The sequence below is a fragment of the Musa acuminata genome, chromosome BXJ2-4 (genome assembly GCF_036884655.1).
Source record: "Musa acuminata AAA Group cultivar baxijiao chromosome BXJ2-4, Cavendish_Baxijiao_AAA, whole genome shotgun sequence".
Classification (NCBI taxonomy): domain Eukaryota; kingdom Viridiplantae; phylum Streptophyta; class Magnoliopsida; order Zingiberales; family Musaceae; genus Musa; species Musa acuminata.
This window is the reverse complement of record NC_088341.1, coordinates 8,157,418-8,176,937: the sequence shown is the minus strand read 5'-3', so window position 1 is coordinate 8,176,937 and position 19,520 is coordinate 8,157,418. Positions and strand designations below refer to the sequence as shown.

General features: G+C 40.2%; 3 protein-coding genes across 5 annotated transcripts; 2 read left to right on the top strand and 1 right to left on the bottom strand.

Moving 5' to 3' along the window:
• Window positions 1-1,801: 1,801 nt before the first annotated feature.
• On the bottom strand, window positions 1,802-3,205 carry LOC103981661 (transcription factor BHLH148-like). The gene is made up of 4 exons (XM_018824914.2): window positions 2,861-3,205; window positions 2,649-2,783; window positions 2,499-2,579; window positions 1,802-2,101 (listed from the first exon to the last, which is right to left on the bottom strand). The coding sequence occupies exons 1-4, from the start codon at window positions 3,203-3,205 to the stop codon at window positions 2,030-2,032; spliced, it is 633 nt and encodes a 210-aa protein (XP_018680459.2). The 3' UTR covers window positions 1,802-2,029.
• A 982-nt stretch (window positions 3,206-4,187) lies between these two features.
• LOC103981166 (protein transport protein SEC23 G) lies at window positions 4,188-10,121 on the top strand. Of its 2 annotated transcripts, XM_018825432.2 has the most exons (3): window positions 4,188-4,977; window positions 8,308-9,380; window positions 9,459-10,121. In XM_018825432.2, exons 1-3 carry the CDS (start codon window positions 4,291-4,293, stop codon window positions 9,955-9,957), a joined length of 2,259 nt encoding a protein of 752 aa, XP_018680977.1. In that variant the 5' UTR covers window positions 4,188-4,290; the 3' UTR covers window positions 9,958-10,121. The 2 variants fall into 2 exon arrangements, with proteins under 2 accessions (XP_018680977.1, XP_009396065.1); XM_009397790.3 differs by having other exon boundaries at window positions 8,308-10,121.
• A 2,838-nt stretch (window positions 10,122-12,959) lies between these two features.
• On the top strand, window positions 12,960-16,941 carry LOC135609846 (uncharacterized). Of its 2 annotated transcripts, none has more exons than XM_065103559.1 (5): window positions 12,960-13,521; window positions 13,843-14,004; window positions 16,253-16,351; window positions 16,442-16,597; window positions 16,700-16,941. In XM_065103559.1, the coding sequence occupies exons 1-5, from the start codon at window positions 13,066-13,068 to the stop codon at window positions 16,829-16,831; spliced, it is 1,005 nt and encodes a 334-aa protein (XP_064959631.1). In that variant the 5' UTR covers window positions 12,960-13,065; the 3' UTR covers window positions 16,832-16,941. The 2 variants fall into 2 exon arrangements, with proteins under 2 accessions (XP_064959631.1, XP_064959632.1); XM_065103560.1 differs by having other exon boundaries at window positions 12,962-13,518.
• Window positions 16,942-19,520: the final 2,579 nt, after the last annotated feature.

Genomic DNA, 19,520 nt, shown 5'->3' with positions numbered 1-19,520 from the left:
AAATTATATATTATTAATATTTCACCCGAATCATCTCATATTTTAAATGATTCTAATTCATGTGATTCTAATGACATTAAAATACATAGATAGATTAATCTAATGATTTTGCATATTTTACTTTGAAACCTAAAGTTACAGTTTAGAAATAAGAATGGGTGCAACGAAGTGTAAGCTATTGAGAAAAAAAAAAGAATGGATAGTTTTGTTGTAAAAAAAAAATAATAATTAGACACAAGTAAATGTATAATTTAAAATTTAATACAGATGGCTTGTTGCAAAAACATTGTTGCAACAACATAAAGCTTGTTTAGTTACTAAAGGATATGCTCAAATTGAAGTATTGAATTATTGAAAACTTTTTGTCTTATTAGCAGAATTGATATGATTAGAATAGTATTAACATTAAGAACCTATAAAAGATGATAAGTTTATTAATTGAATGCTAAATCAATTTTTGTAAATAAAAAGTTGTAAGTGGTGGTTTATATAAATCAAGGGTTACAAATTGGATAAAACATTCTATTGCTTAAAACAAACATCATGCACATGGTATAGCATAATTGACAAATACTTTCTTTAATATAATTTTTTAAAAGTTTAAGTAAAGCTAACTTTATATATAAAAACCCTGGGTATAAAAATTCTAATTATCTGTTTGCATATGGATGATATGATTTATATTAAAAATTTATCAAACATGCTTACTAAATTTAAGAAAATATATGATGTCGGAATTTAAAATGGCTAATCTATGACCTTTACATTATTTTCTAGGTATGAAAACTATTTAAGATGCAAATGAAATATTTTTGTGCCAAGAAAAATATGCTAAAAAATTATTAAAAAGGTTTCATATGACAACTTATAAGATAGTGAATACTCTAATGAATATAAATGATAAATTTATGTTAAATAATGGTGTTAGAAAAACAAATGAGAAATAGTATAGAAATTTTATTGAAGGATTAATCTATCTTACATATTCAAGGTCAAATAATATGTTTGTAATTAATTTGTTATTGAAGATTCATACCAAGCATCACTTTGAAGCAAATAAAAGAGTTTTTAGATATATCAACGAAATTCTCAGGCATTCGTTATGATTAGATAAAAGATTTAAAGTTAGATTCTGATATTCAATATATTGATATATCTAAAAGTTTGTGTTTAGCTTTGGCTTAGAAGTTTCATGGACAAAAAAAAAAAAAAAAGATGCATTGCTCTCTGACGTATATTGCGGCTATAAATATAACATGTCAAATAATTTTTTATCGAAGAATTCTAGTATATCTTAAAGAAAACAAGATGGATTAACAAAATTTATTATGAAAATAAGTCTACTATTACAATGATGAAGAATCATGTCTTTCGTGAGCACACCGAACACATTGAAGATCGATATTACTTCATTTATGAATTGATCGATAAAATAAAATTCAAATGAATTATTGCAACACCGAAGATCAGTTTATCATTATCTTTACAAAGGTCTTGGAGAAAGAAAATTTTTAATTTTAAAAATAATTTTAAATTATAATTATTTTGAATTAAGAGAGTAAGATAAAATTAATTCAATTAGTTAGGATAAAATATAATAAAAGATAAAGATTTAGATTAAGATAAATAGATGAGACTGAGGAGATTTGTTGGGCAATTGATTTTTTTTCTTATTTAAAAATTGTATATTTTATCCTTTTATCTAATATAAATATGTGTTCTCGGATAAGTCTAAATGAATGCATATTAAAATTACTCTTTGTTATTTCTATTATCATGTTCTCTTTCTCCCTAAAAATTATGCAGAAAGTCAACAGGTCTTGAGTCAACAGGTCCGAATTTGACGACACTAATAGGCTGAAATTTGTCTGTTTTACAAACGTGAAAGATTCCCACACGAAAAATAATCATCTCAAAACACCAGAGGCAATAGTAAGGCCAAAAAATCGTCGAAAGAAGGAGGATTGAGAGAGAACTTGGTTGCAAAAGTTCCAAGGCACTGTTGTGACCATGTTTTGATTCCAGCAATCTAGCAACGAAGTCTCTTCTCTGCTTCCATTGCAGCTCCCTCTATGGCTCTTTCCACATCAGCCGCTGCCATCTATTATTACACGCACAAAAATATTGAGTTAGAAATGGAGTTATATAAGTAGCACACTGCCTGACAACAGTAATACATACAGAAAGTTGTCTCTCCAATTCACCTTTATGAATGAGTTCAGCTTTATGATATAGGAGCAAGTAGTAAAAAGAATCATACATGCATACAACTCTGCAAATTCTTAATAGAACTCCAAAGAACAATTGCTTTCTTGAGTTGGATAAGTGTCCATTACGAGTTCTTCAAACAGCAAAATATGTATCGTATATCGCATTCTGAGCTTTCAAAAGCAAGATAGCCATTATCATCGAAACACTGTGTCTCAAATTAATACCTTTAAAGATGGAAATGCACTCCAAAATTCTATTCTAGCATTGCAATGTACGTTTCTGCACACCTTGGTGTCGATGCTCATGACGGCAGAAAGCTCGGAGCTGGAGAGATGAGCACGAATGGCTTTGGCCGTCGCATCCATACTCTGCAAGCAACGAAGCACCCCGATCATGGAGTCCATCGGAGACGATAGATTTGCCGCACGAATCTTAACCTTTTCCCCCTCCGTCGGATCGCTCCCCAGCACCTTGGCCTTGAGCTCCTCGTAGCGCTGCTGCAGCGCTTCCTTCACTCCCTTCAGCTCTTGTACGTGCTTAGTAGCCGATTTGACGATCGAGTTCTTGTCACACTGCACAACGCTGAAGCAATCGATCAGTTCATCAACAGCATATCATCGATGAAGACATGGATATGATAAGATAAGACCTTTGATCCGGAGGCAAGCATCGAGCACAAGTCAGAGTAGCTCTGGCTGAGCTTCTCCCTCCTTTTCCGCTCTCTCATCATATGCCGGAACCCTCGGCTCGCCGCCGCTGTCCTGCGCTCCTCCGCCCTGGGGATGCTCCTTAGCATCTCGATGAGACTCCGGTGGATGTTCCGGCCCGAGCCGGAACGCTCCACCATCGTTCGCGGACCGTCCTGCCTCAGGTAGCTCACGAAGGCGGTCCGGGGTGCGTCGAACTCTGGCACGAGGCCGGATAACAAGAAGGCAGCGGAGGAGTAATCGAGCGGCAGCTCCGGGAAAAAGGCCCCGAGGAGATCGCCCTCCATCTCAGGTTGTCCCTTCACTGATCCTGCTCAGTTCTTATTATAAGCACTTTGAAAACGTGGTCAAATTCAAGGGTTGGGTCTCCGTTTCTCTATTTCCGGACGTGGCAAATTGACGATGGTGGTCACAGCGGTCCATAGAACGCTTTGACCGTTGCTGTTGGACAACGGAGTCGGACCGTCTTGGGGTCATTACGGGTCGTGGAATTAGATTTGACCTCACGTGTAATTCGTGCGGCGACGTGGATCGAACAACGGCACGATTGGATGTGGAGGGGGGAAAGCGGACCAGTTGACGATGGCTCGCAAGTGGTTTTGATTGTTTCGTTCATGAGACCCTAAATATTTGGCCGGTAGTGGATATATATATATATATATATATATATATATATATATATATATATATATATATCGTAGTTTGTTTCTCATCCACGTGGCTGTCTCAAAGACCAGACGCGTGGAGGCGATAGTTGAGGTCAGCTTAACGTCATAGATGGGCCCACTGCAGAGTCTTGTGTGGGAGGGGGGAGGATGGGACGTTCTTGGGTCAGCAACAACGCCGGCATCATAAAACCAAGCAAGACGAGACCTTTCTTGCTCGTTTGACGCCCATGTGATTGGTTGCCCAACATGTGGGCCCCACGGTAGCCTCCAATTGCAAGGCAGGCATCAAGCTCACAGTGATATCATACTCTCTCTCTCTCTAAAAAATAATATATATATATATATATATATATATATTAAGCAATTTACATGTATCTTTATAAAAAAAAAATAGTATATTGTATTTCTATCCTCTAATTTATGTTTAGGAAATAAAAATGCATTTGAAAATTTATTATTTTAAAAAATTATTTTGAGGTAAATAAGAGATTTAGATATTTGAAAGATTATATGTATTATATAATTTACAGGCAAATATGCTTCTTCTTCTTTTTAACCCACAAGGATGTATATGTAAAACCCTCTTAATCTATTAATCCTGGACATATAATACATGATCAGATGAAGCCGAACGGCAAACCCTAGCCCTCTTCGGATGCTACGGCGCCCGTCCCGGCCGCCGCCGCGCCGCCGCGAACGACATCATGGACTTTGCCGAGTTGGAGGCGATCGAGGGCCTCCGATGGCCGTGGAACGCCTGGCCACCGTCGAGGAGCGACGCCGCGGCCCTCGTCGTCCCCCTCAGCGTGATGTGCTCACCGCTGATGCCCCTCCCTGACCTTCCCGTCCTCCCCTATGAACCCCTCCTCTGCGCCAGCTGCCGCGCTGCTCTCAACCCCTACGCCCGAGTTGACTACCGCAGCGCCCTCTGGACCTGTCCCTTCTGCTCCCACAAGAATCCCTTTCCCAGAACCTACGCCGGTATCGGCGAGAACAACCTCCCAGCCGAGCTCTTCCCCACCTACAGCACCGTCGAGTACGCCCTTGCCAGGAACCCCCGCCCGAATCCTGGTCCCCGTGGTGGATTCGGGCTGTCCTCGTCGTCGGTACCCTCGTCATTGTCTGCTTCGGCGTCCTCGTCGTCGCTGTCAGGGCTGGACGCATCGCGGGTGCTGGAGCCAGCATTTGTTTTCGTGGTTGATGTGTGCTCGGAGCAGGAGGAGCTGCGAGCGCTGAAAAATGAGATCTTGCATGTCGTGGCGCAGCTGCCGGAGAATACGATGGTCGGGCTGATCTCATTTGGATCAATGGTGTGGGTGCACGATCTGGGATACACTGATTGCCCCAAGGTTATGGTGTTTTGTGGTGATCGGGAGCTCACTTCCGAGAAGGTAATTCTCACTTACCTTTCAGAATGATCATGATCTTTTAAGCTCGTTTCACCATCGAGTAAATAAAAAACTAGTGAAGATATAGATTACTTTTCTAGTTTTGTTTGTTTGGTGGAGGACAAGGAGATTACTTATGTTTCAATGAGCAGAAAAAAAAAAGGATGCCTTAAGATTGCTTCAGTGCTGAAATCGTGCTGGTATTAGCAACATGAATTGATCAAATTATATTTACAACGAGAACATTTGTTTCTGCCTCACGAACAAATCTGGAAGGCCTTCATTGTAATCATCCCATCGACTGATTGTTATCCATAGTCTCGTATTAGGAAATAAGCTGTGAGCTAAGTTTGGACTATAATATGCAGTTAAAAGTTGGATTATATCATTTCTGATGACAATTCTTTACAATACAAACTAAGTTGGACAATTTTTTGATACAATACAATTTTTTGAATCGTGTAGTAATAGTTTGCTTTCTTAACTAGGACCTTTTAATGCTAGTTTGTGCTGAAGGTCTCTAACTAACTTCATTCTTGGTTATTCTGTGCTCAGTTGATCACGGAAAGATGGTTCATTCTATAATTTTCTTATTTCTAAAAATATAAAATGATTAAATTTGTCTATTGATTTATAATTTGGATAATTGTGGTCTGATAATTGTGGATGACAATTTTGATCATAAAAGGGTCTTCCTTGGAGACCATGTTTAAAAAATTAAATAAAATAGTGGTTTCATAGTTTCAGAATTTAAAATGATAAGGAATCATGTTAATTGTTGTTTACTTACAGAAATCCTGATAAAAAATTTTCTCTAACATATAATAAAATGATAGAGCAAATATGTAAAAGAAGAGACATGATTTAAGGATATGGGAACTTAGGTCAAAATGGTCTTAGTCCTTCACTTTTTCATTGATCTCTACAATAATCATATTGGGGAGAAGGTATAAGAATAATCTCTCTTTATTGCTCATATCATGAGCACTCTACCCGATTTATAGGAGAAGAGTAAGTGGTTACGTTTTATGGTCACAGGTAGTTCCTTGGGGGAAGTTATGATAAGAATTCAGCCTTACAGTGGTTTTAATAGGGAATAGGTCTTCCTAGGTGATTGTTGCATAATATCCTACGCAATTTATCAACACCTGTGCATGTTCTTTCCATTTGTAAAAACAAATACAATATTTTGTCAAAAATTTTCAGCAAGGCTGTAAATGATGAGTCACAAGCATCTGCCATTGGACAGCTGTGGGTGGAGATAGCTTATATTATATGTTATAGTGAACATTCATATATGCTGGAATCTCAAGGAGATGTTAAGGATGCAAAAGTTGTAGGAAGATGTCAGAAATATTGAGGTTCTGAGAAGCTGTTGAATGTTCCGAAGTTCTCATTTGTCATTGTCGGAGTTTTTGGGTTCTATTTTAGGTCCAACCAACTTTGGAGTTGTCAACATTTGTCGAGCACATATGTTTTTGCATATAAATTGGTCATTTTATCCCTTTCAGTTTATTGAGGGTATCTTGGTCATATTAGGCTTCTAGAACACGTCTTACTTTTAGTATCTGCATCGACTCAGTTGTATCTGAACCATGGTTTGCAATACCGTACCATACCGTTCAGTACGTATACGTACCAGTTCGATAGAGGACCAGTACGGGTGGTACATTGTTACACTTGTCGGTACGCTCGATAGAGCTCGGTACAGCTCGGTATGTACCATACCGACAGCTAATTGGTACACCGGTACGGTACGGTGTTCAGAACCTTGATCTGAACATTCCCTTGGTACTTCTGCAGACTGTGTTGGAAGCGTAACATCATAGTTCATCATGGGGAGCCATTGGAAACCACCTTGATTCAGTACCAACCAGTATTTTTCACTGTCTAACTGGTGCTATTCTAGCTCAATGAAGATAAGTTAGCCTTCTCATAGCAAGATTAAAAGTAAAAAAGTAATATTGTTGGAAAGTTGGAAGAAAAATGGCCAAGTGATGAGCAAAGTAGCTTATAAAGCTCTATCATAGGATCCTATTACTCAATCCGAAGTATAATAGAACAACTATTTCTCATGTCCAAAATACCCTCGAATGACATCATGACAGATAAAAGAAAGGTTTAGGAGAAAAGAGAGTTTCACAATTTTGTTTTTCTTAAGGAATAATGGCACATACTGAGCATTAGAATTCCATGACTACCCTTAACTTTATCGAGAGACTCCTTTTGGTACTTAAATGTTACAATGTTACTTGAAAGTAAAAACAAGTAGCTAATTGATCATAAATTTTCAACTGAGCTGATACTGGATGTAATTTAAGAACGAAATGACTGTGATAAATATATAGTTCTGCTCAAAAGTCCATATCAACCAAAAATCAACTTTGGCCATCTGAATAGAGATGAACTGAGTAGCTGAGATTGAGTGAATAACCAAATTTGCATCCTTTCTTCTTTGATAGACCCAAAATGACCTGATTCAGTTTTCCTGGACTTGAGGCAAACCTCAGTGTAACTATATGTCATTGATTGAAGAAACCAAATGACCAGTTAGCACAGACTATCCGTACTATTGTGACTTTCCTGTAGGCCAGTTTATGCCTTACCTGGGTGCCATTAAGTCTTAGCTTTGTGCTTATAAAGTCTCTGTTTTCTTGTCATCCTTTCTTTTTGTTTATATCTTGGTCAGCAAAGGATCTGCAAAAGCCTATCCAGACGTATTTAGTAATGGTCTTTAGTTCAATATAGAATATTTTTATTTATGCAGCATCAACACAAAGACTACATGTGTGACCACCATTTGCATACGTGGAGAGCATGGTCACGACCATGAAGCATCCCTGCCTGTGCAACCACCATGTAGCATTTTAGAATTATGTTTTGATATAATCATGCTTGACATTTAATTATGAATAAATGGATTCAACTTTCATTGGGACTAGCTAACTGCAAAGAATTGATCCATGCATTTCTGTAGTAAAGTAATTTGGTACGGTGGTTGCTTGAAAGTTATGTATTTATATTGTATATGTGCTGTTATATTGTTTTGGCTCTAGGTTAGTATTAAAAAGTGGGTATGTAGACTCAACACTTTTGCTTGTGCATTCTGGAGGGGTATGGCTGTTTCTCAGGCTATATTTATTGAGTTACATCTTGCATTCAAATATTTTTGCTGTCAGGGATTTTGGATTTTGTTGGCATTTAAAGTGTTAACTTTAAAAAAAGAATGGTCCTGCATAAGCATTATTTGTTGCTTATATTATGATCGTCGCACTCCTGAGGATAATAACACCCTTCCTGGTCTGAATTCGACTAAGGCTTTGCTAATTTCAGATCCAGCAGCTTATGAGAGTCTCTAATCACTCCAAATTGGGAATGGCTCAATCCATCCAAAAACATGGCTTTTTACTACCAGTGTCTGAATGTGAATTCAATTTTACATCATGGGTTGAAGAACTTAACTCCACACATAATGCTTTACCTGGTCATCGCCCTTCGAGGGCTACAGGTGCAGCAATCTCAACAGCGGTTGCTCTTCTAGAGGTTTGCTCAGTTAATGCTGGTGGTCGTGTAATGGTGTTCACATCTGGACCAGCAACTATTGGTCCTGGAATGATTGCAGAGACTGATTTAAGTAAATCTATAAGGACACACCGAGATCTTGTAAATGGCAATGCTCCCTTCACTGATAGAGCTCGTGGTTTCTACAAGCAACTGGCTCATAGATTGGTCGATGGTTCATTTGTTCTTGATCTGTTTGCTTGCTCTCTTGATCAGGTTGGAACTGCTGAGATAAGATATCCGATTGAAAGCTCTGGTGGTTTTTTGGTGCTTGCAGATTCATTCGAGTCAGAGCAGTTCAGGAAATGTTTAAGGCACATCTTTAAACGTGAAGGTGCAGACCATCTTAATATGAACTTTGATGCAACCATTGAGATTGTGACCACCAAGGAAGTTAAGATATGTGGGGCACTGGGACCTTGCATGTCTCTTAGAAAAAAGAACAACTCAGTGAGCGAAAAGGAAATTGGCCATGGTGGAACCAATACGTGGAAGATGAGCACACTCATGAGCAAGACATGCATCGCTTTCATCTTCCAAGTTAGCACTGACAATGTTGAGCCACCACCTGTCCTCTTTATTCAGTTCATGACACGCTATCGTCATGGTAATGGTGGATTTCGCCTAAGAGTGACCACTGCTGCTAGAAGATGGGTTAAGCCCCACTCGCCAGAGCTTACTGCAGGGTTTGATCAAGAGGCTGCTGCTGCTGTCATGGCCAGACTTGCAGTCCATAGGGCTGAGGAATACCATGCTCGGGATGTCATCAGATGGCTGGATAAAATGCTTATTCGTTTCACAGCTAAATTCGGGGATTATGTGCCAGAAGATCCATCCACATTTCGGTTGTCATCTAACTTTTCCCTCTTTCCACAGTTCATATATTATTTACGTAGATCACAATTCATTGATGTCTTTAATAGCACCCCAGATGAGACCGCCTTCTTCAGGCTGATGCTGAATCGGGAAGGGGTGGTCGGTTCACTTATCATGATCCAGCCTACCCTATTCCAGTACTCGTTTGATGGACCACCCATTCCTGTACTACTTGATGTTAGCTCAATCTCTCCAGATGTTATTTTGCTCTTCGATTCTTATTTCCACATAGTGATTCACTATGGATCAAAGATTGCCCAGTGGAGGAAGCTTGGGTATGACAAGGACCCAAACCATGAGAACTTGAGGAAGCTGCTAGAGGCACCAGAGATTGATGCTGAGGCGCTCATAGCCGATCGCATTCCTGTGCCAAAGCTAGTTAAGTGTGATCAGCATGGGAGCCAGGCAAGGTTCCTACTGGCAAGGCTAAATCCCTCTGTGACCCAGAAGACTCTGCTTACAGATGGCTCCGAAGTTATCTTCACAGATGATGTGAGCTTGCAAGTGTTTATAGAGCACTTACAAGAGCTAGCTGTGCAGGGTTGACTACCTCTTGTTGTATATAAGTCCTTTGTGGGGTTTGGTGGGATTAATTTTTCTAGGTTTCCCACTCCTGTTGTAATTTTGTACAAAAATCTTGTCACACTGCTGCTTTCTTGCTGGTTATGATTGTGAAGGGAAAAATGTAAGGCTGAAATTTTGGGTCTTCAGTTTTTGCCATTGATTTTAAAATTGGTAGTGAAATGGAAGCTGGTGAATGGGGGGTTTTGGTTGCAAAGTTAGAAATCCTATATGGAGTATTTATGGAGAAGGCAAGCATTGAATATAACAAAAATGTGTCTTCACATGTGACTATGTTGACATATGTTCAGTATCCACATCTGCTGCTTTTGCTGTCTAATTTAGCATCACAGAAGTTCAAGTGATACCCATGCAAGGTTGAATCTTTTGGTTCAAAGCTTTTTCAATTGAGTTAAAAATGGCTAGAAAAAAAGTTGATGCTCTTTGGAAATTATAAGCTATCAAAAGAAAGAAAAGAGGAAAGCAGGAAATGATGGAGAAATTGAAGGTATGAAGTTATGCATTACTGCAGATTCCTTTGATACCTGAAGCTGTCGTTGATCTCTTCCTGCCAAAGAATATGACCATATTGCACAACTAGAAAATACATCAAGCATATCATTTCAGGTTAAAAAATCCATTTCTCACTGATTGAAGAATATTCTGCACTCTAGAATGTTCACTTCCTTGGGTCAATGTAAATGTCACTTCCTCTTCTGTATTGCAAAAAAATAAACCTATATACAATTGCTATTTGAGGCTGAAGCACTCACTATTTCCATCATCAGGGATGCAAGAGCTATCTAGCAGATTGAGCTGCAAAGCTGATACCTGAAGGCTTTGATCTATGTCGACAACCATGATACAAGTTTCACTTGATTAGTTCTCTCTCTCTCTCTCTCTCCAAAGAACTTAAATTAATAGAGTATGCCACCTTGCTGTTAAAAGAAAATGGAAAAGAGAGGCTGGACTTCCGACTCATGAAACTCTTCCAACCGAAGACTCTTCCTTATGGCAGCAGAACAGAAATCTTGTGTGATTTGGACACAGCACCAATTGCAGCTGTCGAGCAGCTTTTTCTTGTTCTCACAGGTCCCATCAGGGTGGTTGCTGCAGCTGCAGAGAGCCTGCTGGTACGCAGGATCCCTTGCTCATTGTTCTTCTCCCCTAATTGTCTTTTCCCTACAGCTAACAAGCCGACACCAGTTCATCGGAATACTACACCGAGGGATCCTTTCCTTCTCTCTGACACTTGAGCAGTCACATGTCCTGCTTTGTGGCGAGGGTTGAAAGCAGGACAAAGGCACAAGAACCTTGTTGCTGGTGCAAGAATAAAGGTGCACTTCAAGAACTCTGTGCCTCTTTTGTGTGTTCTAAGGTGTTGATAACTACTTCTTTAGCAGTCCCAATAGGAGTAAAGCTTTTGGGAGGATTATAATTTTAAGTATATTTTCTTCTTTTTGTAAATTAATTTTTTTTTATTTTAATATTTTATATTAAAATAAATACTTTAGATGCTTCTAAGTTACTCTCTCTCTCTCTCTCTCTCTCTCTCTCACACACACACACACATCAGAACAAAACAATTGTTGGCAAACACAGCATCCCAAGTGGGGTGGTGGATTTATCTAATGGTTTGGCAAGAAGGCAGAGACCTGATTAGCAGTGGAGCCAAGATTAGTACCTGTACTTTGACAGCAAGTGAGGAAACTTTGCCCTCCTCCTAATCTTGTATGATAGAATAATACAAACAACATGATTGGTTGATATTTGACCATTTTATGATCAAATTAATGTATCTAATTGCTATAGAATTCAGTAGTTGCTGCAGTGAGCTTGCTAATCCTCAGACTAATAATGGCTGATGACTTTGATTTATGAGAAGATATACACATGGCTACAAAATTCTATTTCTTTCTTTTTTCTCATGAACACAGTAAGATTTTGAGAGATGATGTGCAGGAAACATAATTCAACCAAATAAAATGCATCAAGAAATTTCCAGCACAGCAAGAAACATGACAAGTTTCAGCTTCTGTTGCAAGGCAAAGATAGAAAGAACATGGAGCTCTCTCTGCATACCAAGCAAAGTTAATTTCAGGTGCAGGAGTTCATAAATGTGACCACAGATCAGTACAGGAAGACGGTGCATTGAGGAGGAAGAAGGAAGGTGTCAGGGACTCAATAAAAGCCATTAATCTTGGTGTTGCTACAATGGTGTGCCATGTATTCTTCTTACATTGCAATGCCTTTCATGTGGCAATGCTATTTGTTGTCTGAGCAAGATCTAAGGCACTGTCTTGGCAACATTTTTGTTTGTAGTAAAAAAGAAAACAAAAACAAAAAAAACAATTTGTTATCAGTCCTTTTTGAAAAAATAAAACAAAAAAAAAAGATAGATTGATTGGAAATAAATCTCTTGTGGGATTCTTTCTGCAATCTACACAAGAAAAAGAAAATTAGTGAATTGTTTTTTATGGAAAGCATTTCAGAAAGCAGAATTCCAATGCACTGAAACCTCATCATATCCAAAGGTTAAAAGAAGGACTCCAACCAAAAGAACAATTCTCTTTCTCCAAAAACCAAAAACAAGGAAAGGAAACAACACCATGAGTTGGTCTCCAAAGTTCACAAACAATGATTCTCTTGGACTTTATGTCATTGGTATAGAAGCCCACATTTATGAACACAAATGCATTAAATCAACATCATTTGCTCCTCCTTGGATCCTTCCTTTGGGCATCTGCAAAAGCTTCTTCTTCCATGATTCCATTTCATGCCAGATTTAAAGAATGATGCTCAGAGAGAGAGAGAGAGAGAGAGAGAGAGAGAGAGAGAGAGAGAAAGAAGAAGGTAAATAAGCTCAAAAGTCACAGTTTGACCATCAAATCTACCTCTTACTCTCTTCTTTTTTGACCTCCCTATCACCAACTAAAGGACAAAAACAAAGCTCCTACTTTTCCCCTACAAAGCAAAGCAAAGCAAAGAAGGATTACGCTCTCTTCGCATTCTTCCAATAGAAGCCATCATATTATTCTTTGGCTCTGCCAAATCGCTACTCAATCGAATAGTGTTGTCGTGTAGCTTCTCTCCATGGCGTCCGCCGACGGCCGCGGTCTCCGGCGGTTCCTGTTCAGGTCCTCCTCGTCGTCCAGGCCCCACGCGGCGGCCGACCGGAACCCCCTGATAGGACCCCCTCCTCATCCTCCTCCTCCTCCTCCCCGGCCGCGTCCGTCTTCGCCGGGCAGGAAGAAGGGGCTCGCGGCGGCGGCCTTCCGCGGGCTCGGCTGCGCGTCGGCTGCGGCCTCGCAGGCCTACGCGCCCGCCGCGGCCGCCGTGAGGTCGTCGGCGGACTGGCAGGGGAAGCGGCCGCGGCGGCGGAGGGCGAAGAAGAAGAAGAAGGAGGGGAGGGGCGCGGTGGGCGGGGACGTCTGGTGCGCCCCCGGGATGCCGTTCGCGGCCGAGGCGTCCGTGGACTGCGTCATGGCGCATCAGCCGATGGTTGGAAGAGGAAGGTTTGATGCCGCCGAGCGGATCCACAGAGAGGTAGTAGTACATCTTGAATTCTTCCCCATCATCACTTCTTCTTCGCGTCGGTGCCGTGAAAGGTCTCATCTCTTCGTTTGATTTCCGGTGTTCTGATACAATTCCCATGGGGGCTTTTCATTGATTTGTATTCTCTGCTTTAACTGCATGTAGAGAACTTTATAGATTCTTTTCCTAATCGTGCCTTTCTTTGGGTGAAAACTGATTCTTTCCGAATCAATCTGTAGTTTTTCTTGTTCTTGTTTGTACTTCAAAGCTCCGATCTCTATGTTCTTGTATGCATTTGGCATTTGACTTATCACCATAGATGGTCTTCTATGGCAGAGGCCTTACATTCCCAGAAGAGTTAGCCATCAAGAACAAATCTCATCGGCCACGGATTCTCCCTCGAATCTTGATACACCGTTCTATGGACCTGGTCTCTTGCCGTTGGGTCATCTTCGCCACTTGCGTGGATATCACCGTACTCCCGGCGGGCTTGAGGAGGTGATGCACCACCCTTTTAGTATGTCAGTATCTCAGGGGTTTATTTATATGGTGGTTTGCAATCTGAACTCATTTTTCTTGAGGTTGCTCTTATGTTTTCTTTATTATGGACATACATTGCTGTCATTGAGTGTGCATTTGATTGCATTCGTTCATGCAATATCTTGGTGGTGTTTGAATCCATGTTTCTTTTGCTATTGATGTTTCTCCAAATGTATGTTTCACATTCTTGAGCTTGTATAGTTTAATTTACTGAATTTTAACTAACGGCATCCGATATTGCTTAGCTCCTAAGCAAGAGGTAGTTTCAATTTCCACTGTCATTTGTTTGTTATCTTTAGTTTTACTGGTGTCTGTTCAAATTGGTCATATCGACTTTTATCAGCTACGATGATGCGAATGTGTTTTGTGTATAATACAGTTTCAGGAAGTTAGTTCATAAGATTAATCTGGTCATGGTTCTTGCGAACATGTTTGCCATAATTTATTTGAAGGTTTTTAGTGCGTAACGCTCCACTAACATAATTCGGAATGCATCCTTTCTTGTTAATGTTCGTGGATATTATTACTTGGTTATATCTCATTGAGGAAGACAATCTCGTAAAGGAGTTGTTTATGTGGTGCAACTAATTTGGAAATTTTCGCATGCATTTTAGTTTGTACATTATAAATTTTTTACAGTACAATGGAAGATGTTAAATGCATGTTCTGATTTAGGATTTAAGTGGAGATGATGTTGTATGCTTTTTGTCTTTGACTGTTGGCGATGGGGCAGGGTTATGCAAGCTAGGTCCACACTTTGCTCAAAATATAAGAGCCGACAAAAAAATTTAGCTGGAGTTTGAGCTCGGAAAATAATAATGGTAAATGTTTAGCTTAAATCACCTGGTAAAGAAATGTGGTTTCAGCATCTAAGCTTTAACAAAATGGTTCGAGTGACAGAGGCGCACAAACTCTAAGCTAGTTAAGGAGACACTGTTAAGAGAGGGTAAATTCATCTTCTTTTTTTTAATATGTAGGAAAAATAAGGACGAGCAACTTAGCAAGTGGTCTATTTGGGCTTTAAAAATATGAGAAACAAAATTGCAGTATTGGTCTTTCAAGTCATGACTCATTTTTTCGCTTGCTAAGTTCAAGTTAAATGGGATTGAAGTGTTCCTCTCACACATCTATGGTATATCAAAGTTCTAACTGCTTGTCCGCATGGAGAGATGAAGACAACAGTGTCTCCCATTGAAGTTACCAATGCTTCTATTGATGTTTCTTCTAGTATCCAATCTTCTCTCTCACAATTGAACATACCATTCGTGGAGAACCTGAAGGATCATGAAGGGCCATAATGATTGTTGTTGAGGCTTACGATATTATCATCTAGAACCCACATGCCAGATCAAGATGAGCAAGATTACTTGTTAAGGAATTAGATTCCAGGTCTTCAGTGGATAAATCCAATGACATTTGGATGAGAAGTCATTGGCAAGTCTCCTGAACATACATTTTGCACCTTGAGGCTTTTTACTTTAAGAAAAGCTTGATCTGAACAATTCTATTTTCGAGAACTAAAGGTCAATTCCATTTTCACATGTGATTTAAAAATTTAGGTTCTTATTCTAATAGTCTTGTACCTTAAAAAGAATTAGGCTCCCATTTTAATCGCAAAAGATGCTTTGTTGGTCATAGTTGGAAGAGACAACACAATTGGAGTTAAACGTTTACTTTTGATATTATATTTTTAGGAAATCAAAATTAATCTAGGATTTACATACTGCACACTAATCCAATGCAATCGATGGCCAAAATGGTATGACATCATGGCGGATTATTTGGGCTTCATTATGCTGTAACACATCCAGAATAATGTTTATGAGTTGATATTATGCATGCCAGTATGGACTGCAGTTCATTGGTCCATGCTGTAGATGTTTGCACACAACATTATGAATGCGACATGGCATGCAACTTACTTTAACCACGATTCAGAACTTTAAACCTCGAGTCGTTTACAATTCACTTGAATGAGACTGTAGTTGAGAAAGTGGTTTTAGCTCCACTAGCGTGACATACTGAAACAACTAAGAGTTTTAAGATTTACTTACAGAATTATGGTTCTGCATGTGTTGTCGATGGATGTAATACTTGAGATAATGATGAAAAGTAATGTCTTTCACCGTATTCAAGTTTTCTTGTACCCTTGAAGATTGGTTATCAACTTGTATAAGATCTCTCACCAGATTTACCTAAATTGCAGATTATGATGTTCCAGACCAGAGTTCTATTACGTGGAGGAATGGAAGTGTATGACCAATTCCGAGATTGGCGACTTGATGTTGATAACATGTCATATGAGGTTGCTAATTGTCTTCTGAAAACAACCTTTTTGCCGGATCTGTAGCATGCTATTCTGAGGACATTGTAATTCCATTTTCCCCTTGTACAGGAACTACTTGAGCTTGGTGACAGAATTGGGCATGTGAACGCAGGACTCAGAGAGGAAGAGATTGCACGTAGTCTCAGGAAAACTAAGCATTCAGTTTTTGATGCTTCGGCAAACCATTTCTCGCCTGAAGTAGAATGGAAATGCAGTATTTGTCAAGTAGGTTCTTTCTGGCTCTGTTCTCGACCGCCTGAAGTTTTGTTTTTTTCCAGCCGTTCCAGATGTTCAGTAATTCATTCATCTCTCTCTCTCTCGATACAGGAAGAATATGAAGGGAACGATGAAACAGGAAGGCTGCAGTGTGGCCATAGCTACCACATGCACTGTATAAAGCAGTGGCTTCTGCTAAAAAACGCATGCCCGGTTTGCAAGACACCTGTTCTTAAAACTTAGTTTGCCGGTCATAGAGCCAAAAAATCTTTCTCTTTATAGCTTTTGGCCGTGATAAACAGTGTATTCATTGATTTTTGTTGTGAATTAAACTTGCTGGTAGAGTTGTGTCATTTCCATCTCTCTTGATCTGCTCAACCATACTTGTGTATGCTTCCAGCATTTAGATCCGTGTGTGCATGTGCAATGCTATAAACTTGGCAATCACCACTTGTATCTGTCTTGCATGTTTCTCTGAGTTTGGATTGAAGAGAGTATTGGCAGAAGAACCCCCAGTGTCATGGAAAACATGTGTATGGAGTATGAACTATGCCAATGACCATGTCAGGGTTGAAATGTCAGATGGCCAGCAACCCTCATTTACTGCAATACACTGATGCAGCATGCAAGATGACTCTTATCAGCTACTCTGTTGGGCAAGCTATCAATGGGAAAGTACATGGACCAGCTCATCTGTTCATAAACTCAACCAAAAGATCCAAAACAAAATCTGCTGCTACTTAATCTTCCCAATAGCCTACATTTATGCTTTGCCAGATGAGTGAATGCATTACATCAGCTGGTTCGACAGCATTCACAATTAATGGATGTCAGTAACCAATCTACAGTGCTCCACCAGCAGCAGCCAAGCAAATTTGCATAGCATCTCAAAGGGACAGATGAAGGATCCCACTTTTGCTCCCATGTTGCAGTGATAATTACATTGGTTTGGGGATTCTTCAAACTATTGCAAGTCAAAATGATTTTTGAGATAGGTGAGAAAAACAAATCAATGGTATTAAGAAAAAAAAAGAAAAAGAAGACAAAAATTGTTGTATGAGATCATTTGGTCAGTTCACTGAAGAACAAAATCTACCCAACAGAAGAATGCTGAAGGCAAGAAATCACTCTCTGTATGCATAAACATAGATGTAAATATAGTTAAATATAAATGAATACATGCATTGTATAGGAATTGGGGGTTTAGACATGTCGGGATTTGGGTCGGGCTAAGATTAGGTTTAGACTTCAATGTTACCTCAACCCAAACTAAAGTTGGGTTGATACATCTCAGCCACAGCCCAACCAAACTTAGCAATGTGGCCCTCAATCCACCCTCGTTCACCTTGGTGGGGCCCTTATGTGGGTCGGTGACGCAGGTAGGTGCACTTCAGAGAAGTAACCTAGAAAGTTCTATTCGATTTCCTGATCCTATTTCATCCCATTTCCACCGCCACGGGGAAGGGAAGGCGGGAGCGGGAGAGAGCGAACAGAGAGGCGATCGTTCCGGTAGCGTCGGCTGTGGATATCGGCAAGGTAATCGACTACAGCAGCAAGAACGTCGCCTCCTCCTCCGCCAGCACTGAGTCCAGCGATGACGGAGAGACCGCGGACTAGGTCGATGCGTGGGACGCCGCGTTCGTCCAGGGCGATCAGGCCGTCTCTCTCTCTCTCTCTCTCTCGATCTTTTCGGGTTTGATTGAAGGTGGTGCTTCTGTTCTGGTTTTCCTTCTTGGTTTTGCAATAGATTTTGGTTCTCTTTCTTTGTACTTGTTGATTTTGGTTCTTTATCATCGCCGAGGTCATCGAATACTGCAACAAGTTAATTCCGGATCGACGAGGTCATCCATCCTCTACGACCTCATATCGGTCCACTCTTTTCCTTTTCACTCTCGTTCTAAGCTTTCTGTGGCGATCGTTCCGGGTTCGATGGAAACTGGTGCTTGAGATTCTGGTTCTTTTTTCTTTGCGTTTTGCGTCTCGACTTTCATTTATTTTCCTCGAGGTTCTTGATTTTGCAACAGATGCCGGTTCCTTTTCCTTGTTCTTGAAGTCGACTTAGGGTTCGTCTTTATGCTTCATGGTTCGATTCAAGGTGTTTGATATGTCGATTCTTTCACCTTAGTTTCGAATTGGATTGATTGTTTTGCTTGATTTGTCGGTTCTGTCTCATCATCCTTCTTGATTTGCATTTTATCATGCATCTTGATTTGCACCAGGTGTTGCTCAATTCTTCTTTGTATTTGTTGGTGTTTCTTCATCTTTATGCTTCTGGAAATCACTGGCGTGTATATATAGTCTCGGGTTAGTCATGTTGGGACTTGGATAGGATTAAGGTTTAGGCTTAAATCATCGCCCAGCCCAGACCCGGGTTGGATTGGGAATTATCAACCACAACCGAACCTAAGATTATAATTAGGCCGCTGGTCTGTCGCTACCCAGTTTGGTGGGGCCCTCAGTTCCGTGTTGTAGGCAGCGGGTAAAACGGGTGGTCTGCAGGAATGAGTATAAATGGAAAGGGGGTCACGGCCCAACTCCTTACTAAAAAGGTCCATTCGATTTCCTGATTTGGTTTGATTCTCTTCTTCCGCTATTTGGGAATCTCTTTCGTTCTTGGTCCTCTTTGTACATATAGTAATAGAGAGAGGGGAGGAAGGCTATCGAGGGTGGTTTGCGATCCTCTAGAGCGAGCAGAGATCTGGACGGCGGTCGATCTGATGGCGTCGGTGCTATACCACTTCATGGTTATGGATTAAATGCAACGATCACCTCGCCCGCACCAAGTCCGGCGAGGACGGGGTGTTCGCGGACGACAACCTCGTCCGTTGGGACGTCGTGTTTCTTCATGTTGACTGGGTCACCCTTTACGAGCTCATTTTGGTTCGACTCTCTCCCTTTTCAATCACCTTCTGTGCTTGCTCTTTGGTGATCC

What these genes read in the sequence shown, in the direction of transcription:
- LOC103981661 (XM_018824914.2), bottom strand. Translation starts at nt 3,205, where the DNA reads ATGGAGGGCGATCTCCTCGGGGCCTTTTTCCCGGAGCTGCCGCTCGAT. An exon ending in ATCCGACGGAGGGGGAAAAG is followed by an intron (nt 2,580 to 2,648) that starts GTTAAGATTCGT and finishes CGTTGCTTGCAG; the next exon opens with AGTATGGATGCGACGGCCAA. An exon ending in TCATGAGCATCGACACCAAG is followed by an intron (nt 2,102 to 2,498) that starts GTGTGCAGAAAC and finishes GTGTAATAATAG; the next exon opens with ATGGCAGCGGCTGATGTGGA.
- LOC103981166 (XM_009397790.3), top strand. Translation starts at nt 4,291, where the DNA reads ATGGACTTTGCCGAGTTGGAGGCGATCGAGGGCCTCCGATGGCCGTGG. An exon ending in GGGAGCTCACTTCCGAGAAG is followed by an intron (nt 4,978 to 8,307) that starts GTAATTCTCACT and finishes TGCTAATTTCAG; the next exon opens with ATCCAGCAGCTTATGAGAGT.
- LOC135609846 (XM_065103559.1), top strand. Translation starts at nt 13,066, where the DNA reads ATGGCGTCCGCCGACGGCCGCGGTCTCCGGCGGTTCCTGTTCAGGTCC. An exon ending in AGCGGATCCACAGAGAGGTA is followed by an intron (nt 13,522 to 13,842) that starts GTAGTACATCTT and finishes CTTCTATGGCAG; the next exon opens with AGGCCTTACATTCCCAGAAG. An exon ending in TTGATAACATGTCATATGAG is followed by an intron (nt 16,352 to 16,441) that starts GTTGCTAATTGT and finishes CCCCTTGTACAG; the next exon opens with GAACTACTTGAGCTTGGTGA.